Source organism: Anopheles moucheti, chromosome 3, assembly GCF_943734755.1.
Source record: "Anopheles moucheti chromosome 3, idAnoMoucSN_F20_07, whole genome shotgun sequence".
Lineage (NCBI taxonomy): Eukaryota > Metazoa > Arthropoda > Insecta > Diptera > Culicidae > Anopheles > Anopheles moucheti.
Genome location: NC_069141.1, coordinates 40,791,882 through 40,812,917, shown reverse-complemented (window position 1 = coordinate 40,812,917; position 21,036 = coordinate 40,791,882). Strand labels below are relative to the sequence as shown.

At 39.9% G+C, this 21,036-nt stretch overlaps 1 protein-coding gene across 1 annotated transcript in view; it reads right to left on the bottom strand.

Moving 5' to 3' along the window:
• Nucleotides 1–21,036, bottom strand: part of LOC128300242 (lachesin-like) — a 66,231-nt gene that overhangs the window by 20,197 nt on the left and 24,998 nt on the right. Inside the window, exons 6-7 of the mRNA XM_053036240.1 lie at nucleotides 1,311–1,461; nucleotides 1,030–1,172 (exon numbers count right to left, since the gene is read on the bottom strand). Coding sequence (XP_052892200.1) covers nucleotides 1,030–1,172; nucleotides 1,311–1,461 — 294 coding nt within the window. The remainder of the gene's footprint in view (nucleotides 1–1,029; nucleotides 1,173–1,310; nucleotides 1,462–21,036) is intronic.

Below are 21,036 nucleotides of genomic sequence, written 5' to 3'. Positions count from 1 at the left end.
GGTACTGGCTTAGTTTGATTGTTCTCGGTTTTGTGGAGCAGAGCTGGGAGGCATCTTGAGGGGAATGGACACTGGGAAAGATAATCTAAGGTTTGCTGGCAGAAAGAGCATGCATTCGGTACTGCTGCATCCGGTGCCTTCTGGAAGTGACTCGAACACTACAACAGCAGGACCTTATATCCACCATTTCCATTGGCATAACTTAAGGCAAGCAAGAGCATTCTTCCGTTAAGATTCATTTAAGAGCATGATTTCCAAACCATCCCACTGGACTGGTTCTGCAGCGGTAGGATAATTTTTCACCGAAAGCGTTGAGTTGGAACTGTTGTGCATCTGCAAGTCATCGTGTGCGACCGATGCCAGTCGGCCAAAGCGATGGGAAAACTTAATGAAAACAATCTCCGATAATGGTTTGCTAGCCGGGCTGCTGAGGCATTTTACATTAAGTTCCACCCTGGCGACTGCTGAACCAAACAGCAAAGGTGTCAACTTTCCGCCTCCGGAAGGGTTCCCGGGGGGAAAGATGGCAAGATCGGAAGGAATGCATTTCATAAAACATAATAGCTTCAATTATTGTACGCTCAATGACAGGTGTTCGGGGCCCGGGTCGAGAGAGTCGTCCATTGTGCAAGTTTTAATTTATGATTTAATAAGTGTAATTAAAACTGTCAGCCAATAAACGGAGCTTTGATTTATGGCACCGCTCTGGTGAAATGCAACAATGCATCCCTAGCTTATTAGGACGTGTGTGGTTGTGGTGGTGCACGTTGCACTGTGCACAGTGGCGCTGGGTATTTAGTTTGCCTTTCCAAATGGCGATGGTGATGTTTTCTTTGGCCGGGAAAGCGGAAGGAAAGCATGCAGCTTTCGGGTGAATTGGTTATGATTTCCGAGGTTTTGACAATAAACGAAAACGTGACACCGTCTCGCTTAAGACTTGCGCCACGTGTGCTGATTACGAAGGGCTACTTATAATGTTTCGCTAAGCTTTACCACACGTCAGCACGTTAAGTACGGTGTTATACTCACTGTAAAGTCTAATTGTTCCATCCGATTCGCCGCGGGGGTTCTTGGCAACACACTTGTACGTCCCGTAATCCGTCTGCTGTATGTTGTAAATGTGCAGACGCATGTGCGTCTTGTACATTGGCATTCCTACATTCGTCTCAGTTCTGAGCGGTGTTTGGATTGTAGCAGTGAAGGATAACAAATAAACATTAGCTGGTAACAAGTGCAATGCGGGTAAGGTGTGACTACTTTCAAGCTACCATATGCCTTGTGGATTAAAACCCGTGAAGATCGTAACTTACCTGTATTTCTTCGAGTCATGAATCATGTGACCGTCCTCTCGCGTCCAGTAGTTCAACGAAGTCGGATGTGCCTCGGTGAAACATTCCAATGTCACGTTGAAGTACAGTGGAACACCGACCAACTGGTGTGGTATCCACAACATCGGTGGAACTGTAGAGAACGATGGTAAGAAAGATTAGATGAAAAAAATGAGAAACAAGTGCAAAACAATTTATGGAGCACCGTTGCTGATCGTTGCTGAGAAATGGGAAAGATGGTGGAGAAGCCGGAAGTGAGTCCACTGATTTGTTGGTAGTATAATTTTGTCGCGCAACGGGCAGTTGGTTGGAGCATCAATAAGCTCGCCAAGTAATGCAAAAGGTGCGGTCGCTTCAAAATGAAGCTCACGTTCCTCAAATGCATCAAGCTCAAGGAGGAAACATAACTGATGTTGTGTTCATATTTTAGATTCTTTAAAAAGTACCATTCGTCCTTGTCGTGATGGTTGACAACGATACTGGTGGGTTTGAGCGCATTTGTTGCGGAATGTGGATACATACAGTGCGAGCAAGTACTGCGGAGAAATTAATAACACTGTTATTTGTTATGTTACACTTTATCGTTTATGGGCATCTGGATGGTTTATGTCTATTTTTTAGTTCATTTAAAGAAGTCTCAATCATATATTCATTTTTTTTAAATAAGTTAGTTGATGCGTAATCTAGATACTATTTTTTTTAATTTTCCTTAGTACTGCGAGGCCATTTATTTTATACCTTCATTGTATTATTGTTTACAAAACGATCAATTGCTTGTGTACAACATTTTGTATAATTAACAGCCAACAATACTAATGTAAAGCAATTGTCCAACTGTTTAATAACCACGTCAACGTAAGTTGTTTGCTGCTGCAAGTAAATAAAAAAAAAATTTCAGCAACATGTCATCCAACACTAGTGGTCCAGATAATGGTGCTTAATACAGCGTGATGATTGATTAATTACCTTCCCGTTGTCCCCGTTCTCCCCTGGCCACCAAGTCAAATGTGTCAATTAGTAATCGAAGCTCTAATCAAAATTGTTAACTTCCGGTACGTGCCCAACCGGCTCAAAATGTATGCGAGACGCTGTTCCAGGCGCGGTTCCAGCAGTCAATTTAAATGCCCCCTGTACCATGACTCGTGTGAACTTATGCGAGTGAGATTATTCGCTTGTGTTTGATACCGTTAATCATACAGGAATGTGTAAAAAAGACGGCGGAATGAACCACCAGCTAGGGGAAAAAGCTCGGTTGGGAAATGAGCTTCCGGTGGAGATTTTTCTTTTCATTTTTTTCGGATTTGGATGGTACACTTGTTATTTTGTAGAAAATAGCAAAGTGAGTATGAATTTGTGAGCTTCTTTTCGGTCTTTTTGTAGTCCCGAAGGTCCTGTCCACAGTCAATTCCATAGTTGATGGTTCAGCCGTACGCTGGGGGCTGTACTTGGGGTAGTCGAATGAATGAATTTTTAATGCCATCCACGTATTTTATTACTTCCAATGGGGAGAAAGTTGCGGTGGCGGGGTCGAAACGATGGTCTCGGCGGATCAGGGATTGTGTGATGTAAAAACGGAAAAACCCTCGCAACTCTGCCGCCCTGTTATTGCACCTCATTCGTTAAGGGTTAAGGCAGCAAGTGTTTGGCGATAGTGGAAGCCCCGAGTACAGAGCGATGTGACAGTGTGTTCATGTAGCAAAGGACAGGACGCCATGGGACACAGACGGGAGTATAGACAGTAAAAAATCTTTCCAAATAAAAACGTGTAAAAACTTGTTAAAGTATTCGGTCGTTTTTATTTGCCGCCATCGGCGGAACCTTTCCCGTTTATCCTTATCATTTTTCCATTGGATTAGCACTTGTACATTGTCACCTGCGGGCACATTCGGTGGCGACGTAGTACTGAAGTAGAATCTGGGTGAAATTTGGAAGATTATTGTACAAAATTTAGTTATGGCAAAATTATAACTATTATAAATGTAGGAATGAATTCTTTATTGGTTCCACGTGTCCTTCGACTGCCGTTTGCTATAAAAACATTATAGCAGGCACCCATTTAATATTTTTCGTACAGCTATATTTCACTATAATCCCACATAAGTTACTATAATATGGAGCAAATACAAACATCTTCCCTGAAAGAAAGATTCGCCTGTAAAATATCTGTTGTGTACAATACTAAGAAACAACTGTTCCAAGCGGATGTGTGTAGAGTGAATTAATCCTTTTCGAGAACTATAAAATCTGTGCATTTGTTTTCATTACCGTAGATTTGTGTTCCCACAATAAAAAAGCAAGGTATTAGGTTGTATTGAAAGGCACATCTAAGTGCAGGAACAAAACCAAATCTGTTTGAAATCAATTCTCAAATGAAACACGTCACCAAAATGGGTGGCAAACGGTTTTAAAACGGTTCTACATGGGCCGATATTTGTCTTTGCCGGTGTACAAAAGGTTCGATTGTGTGGAGAACGTAAATGGAAATTGAATTTAAATAAATCCACCTAACCAGTGTCGGACTGTAGGCGACTCGATGGGTCGAACCAGCACCAAAGGTACAAATTCCATCTGTTGTAGTGTCGGGAGTCTGCAAGTCTCTCCAGACAGTGCCATGTGGTGAAATGTCAGGTATCTAGGGACAAGGACCAATGCTATGGCCATCCTGTGCAGTGTGTCATGCAGACGATCATGAAGTGAAAGGTTAAATCTGGTGTTGAGTGGCTTTAGGAAGGTGAGCTGATACGGTTGAATTGATTGGAATGTTAATAGCAATTCGTTGCACAGGGCCACACTGATTCCACAGTTGATTCATTGAATCCGGTCGATTTGGGTTAGGGAAAAAAGGGAGAAAATAACCTTTCACTGTTGACTTTTAACGTTAACAATGTGTTTATTTTTCTTTGCTGTTTTATTTCTTTGTTTCTTTTCTTGTTCGTTTAAATTAATTGGAAGCTTTGCATTGCATTTATGCAAAAATTGCAAAAATTATGAGATTTCAACATTAATTTGAGCAGTTGTTGCAGTTTAATTGAATGTGTAGAGTGAGAATACTTTATATGTAAAGGCGTGTGCTGTATATTAAAATGAATAAAAAAGAAAATAATGTGTAAATCATAAGAAAGTTCCCTCCTCTTGAACATAATTGCCCAAGCAGAATAAATGCACACAATTGACAGCTGTCAAAAAAGAGTGTATGAAAAAGGATTTCGCTATTATAATACCGAAAAAGATGAGATGAAAAGATGAGAACTTTTATCCTGATAAAATGCGTTAAGATGAAGAGAGATGTAAAAGAACCTGTTTGATGGGCAAATTAGATATTGTTAAACCCTACCGGACATAACATATTCTTCATACAAGGAAGGTTAATTTAATTACTTAATAGTTAATATACTACTGAAACTGAACTGAAAAAACTTAGTTTTTCCTGGTTTGTAAATTATTTTAATTAATAGAGTAATAGAGATCATGGAACATTTTTAATTTTAAAATATGTGAAAAATAATAACATATAATTTTAATCTTCTTAATATTGCCATTAACATTAGTTGTACTGTTTTGATATTTTTTTTTTAATCTGTAATATTTTATTTAACCTGTACTAGTAATTGAGCTACAGCATATAAGGATAAATCTCATCATTTAACCAACGAGTAAAACTCAATGTGATCTTTGTGTGTAGCGCACTGTACGACGCGAAACAAGTGAAAATAGATTAGAGTTGCCCTTGTTGGCAGATGGATAGAAATAAATGCTGCTGATCGACAGTCCAAAGCACAATCGTTTTTCGTGGGCAGCTCGTTGAGAGACTCCGATGCAAAACGGACAGAAAGCAACGCTTGGGCAGAATCGATATAAGGTATAGTTAGGCACGGTTAGGTTAGTTATGGGAGCAGGCAGTAACAGGCAAAGTATGAGAAGGATAAAGCTTAAGCCTGACAGCGTAACTGAGCGAATGTTGAACGTGTACGATGGGAAGCGATTTTTCGCTAAAACCCTCTCTAACGATAGATGGATCGCTCGAATCGGAAACAGGTGCGCCGAATGGCAACCAGCCATCAGGTTGAATCCTTCACACTCTCGACGCGTCGGTTCTACAGCAGGATTGCCACAGCATGACTGTGACGTAGCGGTGGTAGTGTTCGCCAAACCGACACATTTCAATGAGGAATGCGACCACAGAGCGTACGCCAGGATCGGTCGTACACCGTCACGCCACGAGATCCACATCCAAATGGATCCCCCCTACCTACCAGACACGGCTCGAAAGCGTGTGGTGTGGAGTTCTGTTTTTAAACCACCTCCAAATGGTGCCGAAAGCCGAAAGGGAGGGAGCAAACCGTTGAGTGCTTTAATGGCTTGTTGGCTTAAGGCTTGTTGAGAATTTTCGCAATGTTCGGAGGATAAATCAAGCTCCTCCATTCGTCAAGCTGATGAGCCGTGCATGGTGTAAGGCGCGATGCACATCTAGTACGGCAAAATACGGCAAGTAATCGAAAGAATCCCCTTTTTTTCGCTTTGTGTTTTTTCCTTCCAAAAACACAAATCCTCGAACGTGGCACGATATTCAAATTAGGCTTGGTTTTCGTTTCTTTTTTTTGGTAACACAAAAACACCGTGTCTATTGTTTATACGTTTTCAAACAACTGAAGTGCTTTGTTGATGTCTTAGAACGAATTTTTGTAAATCTCTGCTAAGGTGTTTTGGTGTTTTACAAGCAAACACATTTTCACCCGCAAATATTGTATACGCAAACTTATAAAAAATAAAACATTAAATATTAATTGCAGGCAAATCCTTTTATGGGTGGAGTGAGAAGAATACAAAAAAAAACATCAAACAGAACAAGAAATATTATTGCACGTTTGTGTTGTGCAATGGGAGTTTCTATCCCCCTTTCAGTACTACGAACGATGTAAACAAAATTTAAAATAAAACGCCCTACAAGATTCCGGACATGTTTTATGTTTCGTAGATGTGCTGTGTGCTTTTTCTTTTATTCTTCTCAGTAGGGTTCACGCCAAAGTCCATGCAATTTCTTATTCCACTTGCCCTTGCCCTATTCATTTTCCCCGCCTAATGGTTAGTGTTAAAAAAAAACTTTCCACTCGCTGGTTGCTTGTGGATATCCAAAACTTCAAAAATCAACGGTTTCTTCAGATCTGCTGTGCGAAGGCAAGCATGTTCATAAATATTTTATTGCTTCCTCTTCTCTTGCTTCGTGCGACCGAGAGCTTTCGGAAATTGCTGAATCTTTTCATTTCGTTCATTCTCGAAGATGTAGAATCCAGGCACTGTCCAACAACCACAGCTTGAGCAAATAGGATCTCTTCAAAAGTTTGTTTTTTTTCCTTCCCTGCAGCGCAAAAAACTTCATCCACTGCTGCAAATCCTCGAGCAAAGATGACGACGGAGACGACGGTTTACGGTGGCACACGGTGGTTGTGTTTCTCTTTTGATGGGAATTCAATTTGTTGGGCGTGATGATGGTTGAGTGAGGGCATGTTCGTAAAGATCCACACTCTGGAGGACAGTATTGCAATGAAAATTGGGCAAAATGTATGGGAGTTGAGCTGCTCCAGAATGGTCCGGAGCGAAGTTATGGGAAGGCGTGTGTTACGAACCCTCAGGGGTCATCGAATCAGTGGGAAACGGAATCACTCGATTGGCCGAGCGGAACCTTCGTTATCTTCAAGGGTGGAACCGGCTGCTGTTGAAGCCGTTTACGAGCGAGGAAACGCTTTAAGTGGCCACATCATCAACACTTTACGGTTCAGTGGTTGTGTATGCTAGGAATCCTTCCCCAAGGGCTGGCCCCACGTTGGATTTGTGGTTTTGTGGTAGTAAAATGGGCGCCTTTATAGCATTATTAAATCGATCGACGATTTGATTTTCATGAGACACTTCCAAGCCTATCGGATTGTCCTTTAATTGAGAAAACGTCTGCATCACTGAGTTGTAGCATCGTAAAGCTGTTTGAATGAGCAAGAGGAATATTTTAAAATCAAATCTTCCGGATGCTGAAAACACGGAACACAAGTTCGGGAAATTGTTCCTCAACTAGGTTAACAGCGTTAGTCCATTCCATTGTCCAAAAACAGGTTATAAGAAAACAAACGTTTTGGGACACGACGAACACTAGCAACAATTATGCACACAAAATAATCCAGTGGAAACGAATGCCCCGGAGCTTGGGGAAAGAATTCGTCCATTCGTTAAGAACTGTTGAAATATAACGACTCTCGAGCGTGTTGCCTTGCTGTATGAATGGTGCAAGAAAGGCGGGAAAAAGAACAAGCAAGTACGGGAACATAAAATAGCTCTTCCGTTGAAACAACGGCAGCGAGCCGAGGAAAGATATCCGAACTGTACCGGAAGGTATAAGCGTGATTTTTCCGCGATCCCGTCTGTTTGGAAACTTAATTTCATTTCTGCTACGGATGCCTTCCGGAAATGGGAAACTTTGAGCATAATTGGAGTTTTATGCCGAGTGCCACTTATTTCATTTAGCATTGTTTTAAGAATAATCGGTACGATGTTCTTGCTGCTGTAGCTGCCGCTTCTGTACAACTGTTCAGGTTTGGACATTTCCTCTGAAAGGAAGTCGAAAATGCACTGGTACGAGCATACAGTTGGGGAATATAAAATACGACTCAGCTTGATGAATATTTGAATCTGTTAAATTGAAAAAGAAACATTGTAAGACACAGGAGAACTGTTTAGTTTTAGACTGCAATTTTACTATTAAAATCAACATAAGCTAAGGGTAATAAGAAGTTTTAACCACAATTTAACTTTTTGATAATTGTTACTGATATTTTAAAACAAAACAATTATGAGAGCCAAGATTTGGGGTTCGAAATCTTAAAGAAAAAGTAGACAAATTTTAACAAAACGGCCCGTAGAATTTTTGATTTGATAGTTCAACAAATTGTAGTATATTATATTATATTATACAGAAAATAATTTGTCTTTGTCAAAAAGAATCTTAAAGTCTAATCTTTAATCTAATAACGCGTCAGAGGAGAAGCAAGAAACAAACTAAACATAGAGGATTATAAGGAGTCTTTAATTGGTCGGGCCCGAAAAGCAGTTATCGAGATGTTATAATCGAAATGATAAAAATAGTAATTAAATGATTTCATAGCTAGCAGAAAAGGATCATTTTGGCTGGATCATTTATATCGTATTGTATTTTGGCTACAACAACATTATGGCAATTTATTTGCCATTAGTTAAAGTTAAGCATGTTCTGAATTAAGGTTTTTGTAAAATGTTTAAAAATATATCGTAAGTAACAATAAAATACTCCAAGAGATTCTATGTCATTGCGAAGTGTGAAAAATGGACGTATGCTTAATCCACATAGCTTTTTTAAACGTCAATAATATGAATATACATTATACATAGAAAATATGATTTATGCCTTGAAAAATCAAAACATGTGTGGGTTCTTTCGTGTGAAGGGGAATTAATGATGATATTACCACATGAGATCTTGTGTGACGTCCATTTTCTTAAAGCGACGGATCTGTCAGATTGACTTGTCGTCTGTCCGTCTGCGGTGCGTGGTGCAGTATGTATTAAATACAAGATTAAAGAATTCTCAGCACTCGTCGGCAACGCATGCCGACGGAAGTTAAGATTAAAGGAAAAATCTCGCACAACCGCACAACAGCAAGACGCTGTGGTGCACAAATACACACTTGCGAGGGAAACTTTTCCTCCCTCGGTAGCAGATGGTCCAATATGACCTGCTTGTTTGGGTTGAACAAATGGCCCCGAAGGAAAGGATGGTGATGGTGGTCGAGTTTCGTTGCAGCACACAGCCATCTTTCAGCGTTGGAAGCATCACGTTAAAAGCAAAAGATGAATCAGAAAATGTGGCAAAAACTTTACATCTAAATGCTAATATTTCCGGTGTGTCACACCGGTGTTTCGTTCATCGTGGTATCGGCCGATTGGTCTGATGTGGTCGCAAACCCCAGACATCGACACCCAAGTTGTCGTCAGTCGTACTACATGGCTCCGGCAAGGGTGTGGAAACGCGGTAAGAAAAAATTCTTAATTTATATTCAATCATATTCCCATGGTGCGTTCCCGCCCCGATCGGTCGTTGCCGACATGTTGCCCGGAAGTGGAAAGTTACTTTCGGAAGAATTCCCAATCCCAACTACGACCCGGCGAGAAAGCTTCTCGCTCCCGGTGGTAGCTGATTTTCGATGTGCTTGCTGCATAATTTGCTTTTAATAAAATTGTTAACAAACATAGATCGGGGCTGCCGATGATGAAACTGGCAGCAACGGCACACGATTGGAGCCCTGTGTGGGGGACGCTGTGTGCGGTGGGATATTGGTGTGAATGTGTTTAGCTTTCTCTCGCTTTTCCACCGGAACAAGGCGCAGGAAGGAAGGAAGGAAAACATAAAACACTTTGTCGGGCACCACTTTGTCCCTGCGAAGGACAGTCGATCCCTTAAACCGTGCCCGACGGTGCTGGAAATGGGTCGTATTCAAATTTGCAAACACTTGTCTTGCGGGCGACTCGGGGACACCTTCGGGATGTTTTGTCGGAACGTTTGCTCAACAGTTGGTCGGTCGACGGGGAGATCGTTTTGTACGAGTGCTATAACTGTTTGCCAGGTCATGGCTTATGCAATCGGGCGTCGAGTGCTATCGAACAATTTCCTCTACTGTCCCTCGGGGGCTGGTTTGTTTGATTGCATGCAGTGTTGGTGGCGTTTGCTCACTTGTTGCACACGGTTGATGTTTACTCACGGGTTGGCCTGATGTTGGCACATTGTCACCATGAAAAAGAAACCGATCGGTTTGGCCAAACGGCGGAGTATTTATGGAAAACGTATGGTTTTGAAAGGTAAATGTTTTCCTACGATTTATTTAGTCAAGGACTCTCATGGGTGGGTACATACAAGGGATCAAGCACGCTTTATTGAATGCGAATTATTTATTTAATGCTCTTTTAACGGTGCTTTCCGGACCCACGCTACCATTGTTGAATGGGGATTAAATAATAATATATACGGACCATAATTGACGAGAGGCAGATGAACTTATTACGTCATTGATGTGATGGTCTCTATTTTTGATCGACTATTGTTCGTCATAATTTGTTCCAGTTAAAATAAATGGAATATTTTATCGAGTTGTGGGGAAAATTCATTATAGAGATTTTTTATAATAATTCCCATACGGAGGAGTATAAAATAAAGCTGCTTTTAATGTTAGCTTTTGTACACATGCGGAATTTGCGAGATCTAAACACCACACCAACACTAGACCTGTGTGTGTGTGCTTGTTTTCCTCGTTAGCGGTGAGGTGACGAAAATTAATAACGTCTCCCTTCCATGGTTCTGGAAGGACCTCTTTAACATCATCATATGTCCAAGAACTAGTAATCAGGTCTTCGTTGATGTTACAATAACGATTTTAATCATGCCTCTCTGTGTAGCTGAAAGGTTTTCCGATTACAGATATAGTAGAATGTTTCTTTGGGAAAAACCATGGATCTGTTAAGAAAAAAATTTACTCGTCGAGCGACATTAGAGATTCTTTAAATGCTAATTTGGACACAAATAATTAATACTAAAATAATGCAAGAATCAACTTTGATTTGAGTTACGTGAGCGTACACCTGGTGTAGCATATCTGCTATACAGTCTTAAAAACATTCCAAAATCTATTTATGTTGAAATTCACCCCATGCTCCTCTATCAAGATATTAGAACAAGAACTGCAATAAACAATTAAGGCAAATAGCATAAACCTCAGGCGCAATTAGAACAAACATTAATTGCTCACAAGTTACAGGTACTCATTCAATGCACACAAGTTGCAGGTACAAACCCAATAGGCAAAACATAAAAAACATACACCATAGAAGCGTCGACCGCGCAAAGAGCTTACGCAAAGCCAATCCATACCCGATCAATACGCAACGTCAAAAAAACCCATCGCGACCTCATTGCAAGACAGTACAGGTGCGCTTCACGCCAGAGTTGCAACCTTTGCAATATAGCAATAGACCCTATTGCTTGACTTGGTTCAAGTTAACAACAGGAAATAACCTGTCCATACATAGCTTATATGAAACAGAACTACGCCACCCAATTAATAAGAACTAGAACTCAAGAAAACAATTAAACCAACCAATCAAAATTCAGACAAACAAAAGCATCAAACTTCAACTAGTTCGATATCTAGGTTAATGGAAATTTCCATCAAATTTGTTCTCACGATGTTTACCCGTAATTATGATATAAAATAAAGATTGACCGTTGACTAGGCAGTCACTCGCAGCTACGTGCACACGCGGTTACTGTCGTAGTTGATCGTTATGCTCAACTAAAGAAGTCTAGTGTTTTATTGGGGACTCTGTCCCAATCCGTACTGAAAGAAATGTAGACCTATACATGGTGTGTTGTCCCGTGGTGATCCCGTATGACCGTGTTGTATCTATGGGACAAGCAGTTATATTACATGGCGACCGTGACCATAAGCTGCAATCGTCGGAAACGCAACCGTGATCAACCTAAAGCGAGCGATGAAAAGTGTTGAAAAAAAAAATTGACAAGTACAGTGCCCGTGGCATTCGTCTGTGGTCTTCAGAATGTAAAGTGCAGTTATAGTATGATCAGCGGGAATCGACAAGTACGAGTGTAACAGAAAAAAAAACATTACGTGGATTGAACGCTACGTCGCAAGTGCAGAAATAGGAGATCCAAAGTGAAACATGGCAAATGAGTAACGGAGAAACAGACTAGGTGCATACAGAATTGTTTAGCGACAAATCTCTACGGATGCTAGACAAATTTGAGAGCCATGATTGTAACATGAAATGAGTTTAATCTGCAATTTTGCAATGGAACAGTGCGTGAATTCAATTATTAATCGCTGGATGTGAGTCTAGAGAACCAATCATTCTGCATAGAATCATAGACTTGTTATTGAGAACGGATCATAAGTGACAAACACTTTATTCGGTGTGTAAAAGAGCTAGACGATTACTAGTAGCGAAACACTAAAAATGACATACAACGGCAGTGTAACGTTTTTAAGAAATAAGGTTATTACAGTGTAAAATATATAATTACAATGGTGCGCAGAAAATGTGTAAACGTCGTATAAAAACTTTCATCTCGCTTAGTGAAAGATATGTGCAAGACGATACATGCAAGTAGCATGTACACAAAATACAAGTGCGGATATTCCGAAAAGAATAGTGACAGAGAAGATACAGTGACAGCGAAAGTGATACTAAAAACAATGAAATAGTACTGGTGAAGGAAGAACAACGCAGTGTTAAGAAGAACAGAGCAAGTGGAAAAAAGACAGTGACTTTAATCTAATAATAGTGGAAAAGTGAACAAAAGGCAGTGACTTTAAAAAAAATAACAGAAAAGTGACATTAAAAGTGAAAAAGTAGAACGCAAGGCTAGTAGAATCGCTAACATCGCATTAATGCGAAAATAATAAACAAAATGCTGTAAAAAAAAGGAGAATAATGTTTTAAAATTCACATTAAAGGAAAGAAAAATGCCGTTCTCTTCGGCGCAAACAGTGAACTGCTAGAAAAGTGAAGTGAAAGCAAAATGCAGAAGGAAGTCAGAGTGTCAAAAACAGGGGAACTTCAATTTATCACAATGTTCGACAAATTCGACCATAACCCTTCGTTTAGTGGTGACGCCCAAGTAAAAGTGATGAACATTTTAGAAAATCACAGTCAAGCCCACGAGAACCATGATTGGAAACTGTGGTTAATCGTAATATTGTGTGTGTGTCAACTAGTATATGCACTTATATGGAAAGCAACTTGCAACTTTATATGGAAAGCATATAAAGCAATAATGAAAAAACAGACTGTAAGAGCAATACAAATTGCAAACGCAGCTCGCGTGTAAATCGACAATGGGAATAAGACACTTATAGTGCAGTAAACAAGTAAAAAAAAAACAAGGTAAAATCTAGTGGAAGGCGAGACCACGGATCATAAACTTGACCGGCGGGATCCCAAGAGACAGGAGTCTCCAACGAGGAAGAAATACATGTACATATGGATGAGGATTATCCGGAACAGCTACAAGCGACGAGGATGACATCGAGCACCATCAAACACGCTATATTGAGTAAAGTATAAAATAAGCGATTTCTATAGTAAAATGAAATAAGAAATAATCAAAAAAAAAGGACGAGAAATTAAACGATTTGGTAACGAGTGCAAATGGACATTATTGACAATTATATACATAGGTTGAAAAACATTTTAAGCAACTTTAAAAAAGCACCTAATCGACGTTACAGGCATTCTTAACCCTTAAGGCCAATAGATTCTTACCAAGAGAATTCTTACAGGCAGCCTTAACCAATAGATTGCACGAAGTAAAATTAGTATATAACAACATTATAACATTAGTAGAAGACTTGGAGGAAGATAAACAAAAATTTGCACTAAAAGTAGCTAGAGAAATTGTTGCTAATATCAGAGCAATTATATTACAAAAACTAGAAGGAACAAAATTAATATCGTTTAAAACAATTGCACTAATAATTTTAAAACTTGTAACTTGGAATAAAAAAACAAAAATGGCTACTCTCGATATGAAAACAGCCACAGCACTGGTACAGGTATACAATGGAGAGGCTGACAAATTAAACATTTTTATTGATTCAGCACATCTAGTGAAAGATTCTATACCAGTTGAACAAGAAGCAATGCTAGTAAGATTCCCAAAAACAAGATTAGCAGGTAAAGCAAGAATTGATTTACCACAAAGTATAGTAACTTTTAAGGAACTAATAGAAGATGTCAAAAGCAGATGCGAGGAAAAAACAGATCCTCACAAAATCATAGCAGAACTAAAAGCGGTTAAGAAAAGGGAACCGAAAGCAATGTGTGACGAGATAGAACTCCTCACAATGAAACTGAAAGAAGTCTACCTACAGCAAGAAATACCAAGCAAAATAGCAAACGAAATGGTAATCAAAGTAGGAGTAGATACCCTCATAGAAAAAACTACAAACCAAGAAACAAAAATATTACTGAAAGCCAGACCCTTTACCTCAATATCAGAAGCAGTACAAAAACTGCTAGAAAATGAAAGCGTAACCACGCACGCTCAAGTGCTATACAATAGGCAAAATAGATACACACCCCGTTTCCACTCTCAAAACAGCTACCAACCGCGATTTAGTAGTAATAACAACTACAATAACAGATATCCACAAAACAATTACCAAAGATCCCGAAACCCTAACAATAGAATGCGAAACAGCGACAATTACAGACGCAATTTTTCGCAAAATCAACAACAGAACAGGTACGGGAATGGAGCATATAGTTCCAATCCTCGAAACATGGGATATAACAACCCAAGAGACAGGCTAGCTATAACCCATTACAATGGAAATAACACCAATGCTAGACGAGTCTACATTGCTCAAGACGAACAAGAGGCCGAAAATTTTTGGAGACAGAATTCTAGATTGAATTCCAATATGGCCCAAAGCAGAGAAACTTACCTTAGCAACAGAGGTAACAATTTTTTAGAAGACCGAACACAGTCCACAACAGATTGCCAATCCTTGCAGTAAATTTATCTGCATGCAACTATGTCAAAATAAAACTTGATATGGCTAATGATGAGTATTCAACTCTCATTGTGGACACAGGAGCTGACGTATCACTATTTAAAGTTGATAAAGTCAAACCTAAACAACAAGCATATACGGACGAAAGAATAAATCTGACCGGAATCTCAAACAAAACAATCAGCACTCTAGGCACAACCATGACTAAAATACATTTTGAAAATAACTCATTAGAACATAAATTCCATTTGATAACAAAAGATATTAAATTAAACGCAGATGGAATTCTAGGAAGAGACTTTTTTACCAAACACAGATGTAACATTAATTATGAACACTGGTTGTTAAATTTTATGCATGAAGGAGAAACAATCTCACACCCAATCGAAGACAATAGAGAAAGAAATTTTATGCTACCAATGCGAAGTGAGGTAGTACGCAGGATTTATTTACCAACATTGACAGAAGATTCAATAATTTTCTCATTTTGAAGTTGTGCTTTAGGAATATGTTACAGTCAAGTGATCTGGATAATCTTCTCTGTTTAGACTTATTTATTGTATGTTGCCATTTACGGACTCATAAGGTTCTCATGTTCTGGAACGCAGTAACCAAATTTAATATATTGAGACCCAGGGAATTTGGTAAAATATTGAACAGTTGCGTCATGGGAAGAAGAGAATCAATATCTATTAGAGGACTTTCTACACCAAAAATGAGCGATAGAGAATTGGTGGCAATGAACACTAAAGATGATTTTTATTTATTTTTATTACATTTAAGTAGGGGAAAAAAAGTAAAGCCTATGAAGAAATAAGAACTTTATTGAACCCCAAAAAGCACAACCGTGCTTGGCGTTTTCTTCATCCCGAAACGTATGAGTGAAATCGTCCTCTCAACGCAGGGTGGTTCAAATCAACACCCATCCTACATTTACGACGAACGCACACAGATGATACTGTATACGAATTAGCGAATTTCTGTGATGATTGTAAGAGTTGTTGATTTTTATTAGATGGGCTCTTCAATATCATTACATGTGGAGCATTTGAATTGTAGTTTAAAGATATTTCAAAAGTAGTGCCGTTCTACTCAAACCTATGCTGGGATACGATATGGGACTTATTAATTACTATCACTAATCCATTATATGAAATATAAAGGAAATCTTGGCAATGTGAGAAAAAAGTTTAAATATTAGTGAATAAAAATAACCTCAATAATGTCATAACTAGTCGCACATTGCACTCTAACCTCATTTCAGCAATCTCTTTTCTAAAATATTCAGCACGAGGGGAAGCGCTAGAAATGAGCGAAAGTGGTTTTTTCATAATGATTTATTCGATAGAGTATGTAAACTTCTTTACACTTTGTTTGTTTGTTTTACAAAAACATAAGACAACTACTTATGAGGCGATGATTTGGAAGTTGGAAGAGTTCAATTAATTTCAATGGAGAAAATTACATAGAAATATGAGGTGTCGAAACAAAAATTAGCTCATATATAGAGGTACCACTGTATTCGTTCGAAATCAATTTATTTTACTTTATTTATGACAAACATACTGTGTGTGGGTTTTTTTTATCTTCATTCGTGTAGTTACAGGTTTCATTCATGCAGCTAAAAAGAAACCATTTATCATTTCGCTTTATCGTTACCGATTGTGGGCTGTCACTTTCGATTTGGTTCATTTATGGATATCAAGGGCTTTTTTTTGCACTTATGTGTGGTAACCAATAAAAAAGGAAGTCACACATAACACACAAACAAATGATTTTTATCGCTGGTCCATAAAACTGTTTGACAAAAATCCACTTTTCAAGCCACAAAAATCTTCCCCTTGCCGCAGCACCGCTTTTCTCATCATAACGAAAAGCCACAAGCTTTCCTCGGTGGACCCTTCCCAGTGGGGTTTTTTTTTTTCTTCCCTATCTTCCCATCAGTTTTAGCGACACTCTCTTCAGCACGTTATTGGTGGTAGCAAAAAAAGGGAGAAACACAACTACCGGAACCTCAAACCAGCATAACGTTCAAAGCCGACATAAAAACCGTCAACCAAAGTGGCAAAATCATGGTTATTGCGCCCGCCACAGACGCTTCCAGCTTGGCAAGGAGCATCCGTGTTCGTTCGTTTTTTTTCTGTATTCGTTAACAACACTTTTGCTCCATGAAAAGTTCATGGTTTTGCGAGCAGGAAGTAGTGGTGGAGGTCGGTGCGCCGTACGCTGGAGCTCCGAGCAGTGGTGGCATATTCTTTGGATTTCTTTGCCAGTAGTGCGTTTCTCTAGCTAGCGCGCTGAGTAGCGTCGTGCTGTCGGCATGTTGAAGCTAATCCAGATGTATAGGAACGAGCATGTTGTGTCGGGTAGTTGTGTTAAGAGCATCAGGAAAGAGCCAGTCTCGCACCCTTCGGAAGGTTAACATCGGAATACAGCTGCTGCGAACCCGTCACCACGCCATGGTTCTGCAGCAACTTCTACCGACTGTTTTTAAGTACATAAAATGTCATAATATATTTGCACTCTGGGTTTTGGAGATTTCTCGCTCGCCCTTGTTGGTAGACACCGCCCGGTAGTGGATAACGATCAGGGTAGGTTTGCTTTTGGCGGTGGCGATTTGTGTGTGTGTGTGTGTGTACGTGCGTGTGCTACTGTATGTGATTGTAAACATAAACACACGTTCCGCTTTCGCTGAAAGCAAAGCCTCACACTTGACAGACAGTGGAGCAGACAGACAGACCGGCATGATGACGGGTGGCTTCCTTAACTCACGAGCCACCAAGCCGGCACGTTGACAGGAGGGCTTGTGTTTGAATGAAGTTATGACGGGTTGAGACAAATATGAGTCAATTTTCGGCCTTGAAGTGGTTGGAGTTCTCCTCAAGCAGTGACGAGAAGATGTGCACTTGCCGGAGAGAACGAGTACTTGAGATATTGTTTCGGGATTAGGGCAAAGTTTTGAATAATTGCTCAAACACTTTGGCACGCTTCGGGGGCGTGATTAATCTGTTGAATGTATTAGCATTAGAAAGCCAGCAAGTTGTATCAGCATAATGGAAATCTAATTTATGAACCTTAGCCGGTACGCCAGGGGTGTCCAAGGTTTGGGAAACCAGCAGTTGGTCGATCTACATCAAGTTTCCATCTTAATATTCATTCCTTGAAGAAAAATAACAACGGTTTTCATCGTTTTTATTGGTGTCGTGAAAATCCATTTCCATTTGAGCAGATTTTATGTTTTTTATATTTATAGGCCAAATAATAATACTGAACTGAACATTGAATTTTGAATTTAACTATAACGGCTTATATTCGCAACATCTCATACAAACTATTTTTATATTGTTTGTTGTGGATAAGAGAATTTTCTGCCTATAGATGATGATCGCGAGTAAGGACTTGATTATCTCGGGGTTTGCTTCATGCTCATTCATTATTTCTTCAGATGTTAGCTAACACTAACTAGGAATGTAATTAAGGGCACAGTTTGATTGGATTTGATTGCAGGAGCAGCTTTCTTTGGTGATAATGAGCGTCTTCCTTGAATGGCGAAGGCAAGCGAGCTAATGCCGGGGTGTGTCAGAATCTTCTAATTAAATCAACCCTATTGCCATCCGTGCGCTTATAGTATATAGGTAGGTGAATATTATTTACGTCGGCTTCACACTCGCCTCGGGAATAAAGTTCCGTGTTTCCATCCATGCGCCATGGTGACTAAATGGGATGCTCATATTGGAATCTACGCACGTAGCAGTTCGTGGAAAAAAGTTTGCCCACCAGGGATATTTGCCCTTGCCAAAGGCTTAAGCCCATGACGCGAGCTACATCTTTTGTGGTGCTGAAACGCTGGACAAGATGGAGTTTTCGGCTGCAAGAAATTCCTTTTTGTTGCAACATTAAGCGAAACTCTTTTCGTCAGTGGGTGTGCCGCCAGTGCAGATGGAAGGCCGAGTTTTCCAAGCGCTCAAAAACATCACTTCGAACAGGGTGGCAGAACGGTGTCCAACATTTTTTCCCTCTCGGTCATTGTCTCTCCTATGTCACCGTACGGTGCGAGTGAAAGCTGCTGGGAAATTCATTGCGGAATTTCCATAACCATAGCAATCGGAACCATCAAGACTCCCATGGGGTTAGAATTGTCTGTTTTCCCCGGTGGTAGGGCACGAAGCGTTTCGACTGTTTTCAACTAGGCCACTTCGCCCCCACCAACACAGTGTCTGCACACAGTGTTGATTTTATGACTAGCATTAAAATTATTATGCGATTCATTTTACGATTATGTCTACATCGTGCAAACATTTTCGTGGTCGGATTTCGGTGTGTTCGCCCCGGCTGGGATAATGATGAGGGATGAAGGCGTGCAGCTAACAAATTTTACATTTGTTTTTGGTCAAACTGTGCAACCGAACGCTCGCTCCCGCCTATGCCATGTCCTGCGGGAGGTGGTGCTGGAAACTCGTTCTTTAATTTTACACCACTCAAACATTCCCAACCGCGTAGCTGTTGCGAGTGGTCGGAATGGCTTGGCAATGGGCTCCACCGGCTTGTTGAAAGTTGTTTTTGCACCCGTTGCCGGAAGCCACCCTTGGAGGGTTGGAGGTTGTTCAGTGTTTCAGGGATGTAGAACGGGATTTTTTCGACACATCACCACAAAGTATAGCATGTGGAGAAACGAGACTAGCGAGCGGTAAACAGTTTACCAGCCGGTGGAACGAGTTACCCAGAACCAAATGGAACAAATTATTGTTACGGCCATTATGTAAATTGAGGCTTAGACAGTTCGCGCTTACGACTTTGTCTGCCACTCGTTTTTTGGGGGCTCCACTTTCGAGGCCATCGCGATGAAATGATGGGCGTTACCGCGTTAGAACTTTGCCTTCGCGAGCTGCTCAGCCAGTTGTTGCTGGTCGGCAAGGAAGGTAATTAGTTAAGCCGATTGCTGGATAGCGCAGTCATTTGGCGGTCGGTGGAAAATCTGTACAATAGTTAATGGTTCGTGTTTAAGGTCGGTATTGTTTTTCGCATCCTACCAAAGTGCCAATAATCTGGAAGCGTCGTATTACACCGCAAAAAGGGGACGTTTTGAACGACATTAATCTTTACCGTCATCTTGTTGGGAGTTGGGAGAGAAAAACGCAACAGAAGCTGTTATTCGCAGCAGATCGTTCTGTACTTGAAAGGTAGACAAAACGTTGTCTCAGAAGAAGAATGTTTAGAATAGAAGAACGACGTGATAATTATTCTGTTATAAATGGATTGCAAATGGCGATAAAAAGGGCAATTCAAAGTACAATGAAATTATTTCAATAATTTTTCAGGAACTTCATTTGAAAGTTGAAAAGTTTGTTTTGATTAATGATTATTTTGTAAATTTAAGTTTAGAAAGAGTTATTAATCTGTACATACGAGGTTTTATATAATTTGAATTTGAGTTTTAGAATCGAGAGAATCGCATTTTAATCTCTGAATTTAAAAAAAAATGTTATTATTATTAGCGTAATAACCGATATAGGCCTAACACACATATCGCGCTAGAAGATTTATATCCATATCATATTTCGTTTGTACCAACCTTCAAACGAATTCTGTCCAAATTTGACAGCACTCGGGCCATAACCCAATGAGCTAGAGCTTTTTGTGTGACACAACTTTTGTGTTTTGAGTAATCATGGAAAAGAAGGAATTTCGCGTGATAATAAAGTATTGTTTTTTCATGGGGAAAAATACAGTAAAAGCCAAAAATTGGCTTGTTGAAGAGTTTTTGGACACTGTCACACCAAAATCAACCATCAAATATTGGTATGCTAAATTTAAATGTGGTAAAATGAGCCCTGAGGACGGTGAACATAGTGGACGCCCAAAAGAGGTGGTTACTGACGAAAACATTTAAAAAAATCTCAAAATTATTAAGAACACCCATAATGTGAAGCTGATCGAGATAGCTGACACCCTAAAGATGTCTAAGGAACGTATTGGACATATCGTTCACGAGTATTTGAATATGAGATAGTTTTGTGCAAAATGGCTGCCGCGCGAGCTCACATTTAACCAAAAACAACAACGATTTGATGATTCGGTGCAGTGTTTGGAGCTGTTTAAGCGAA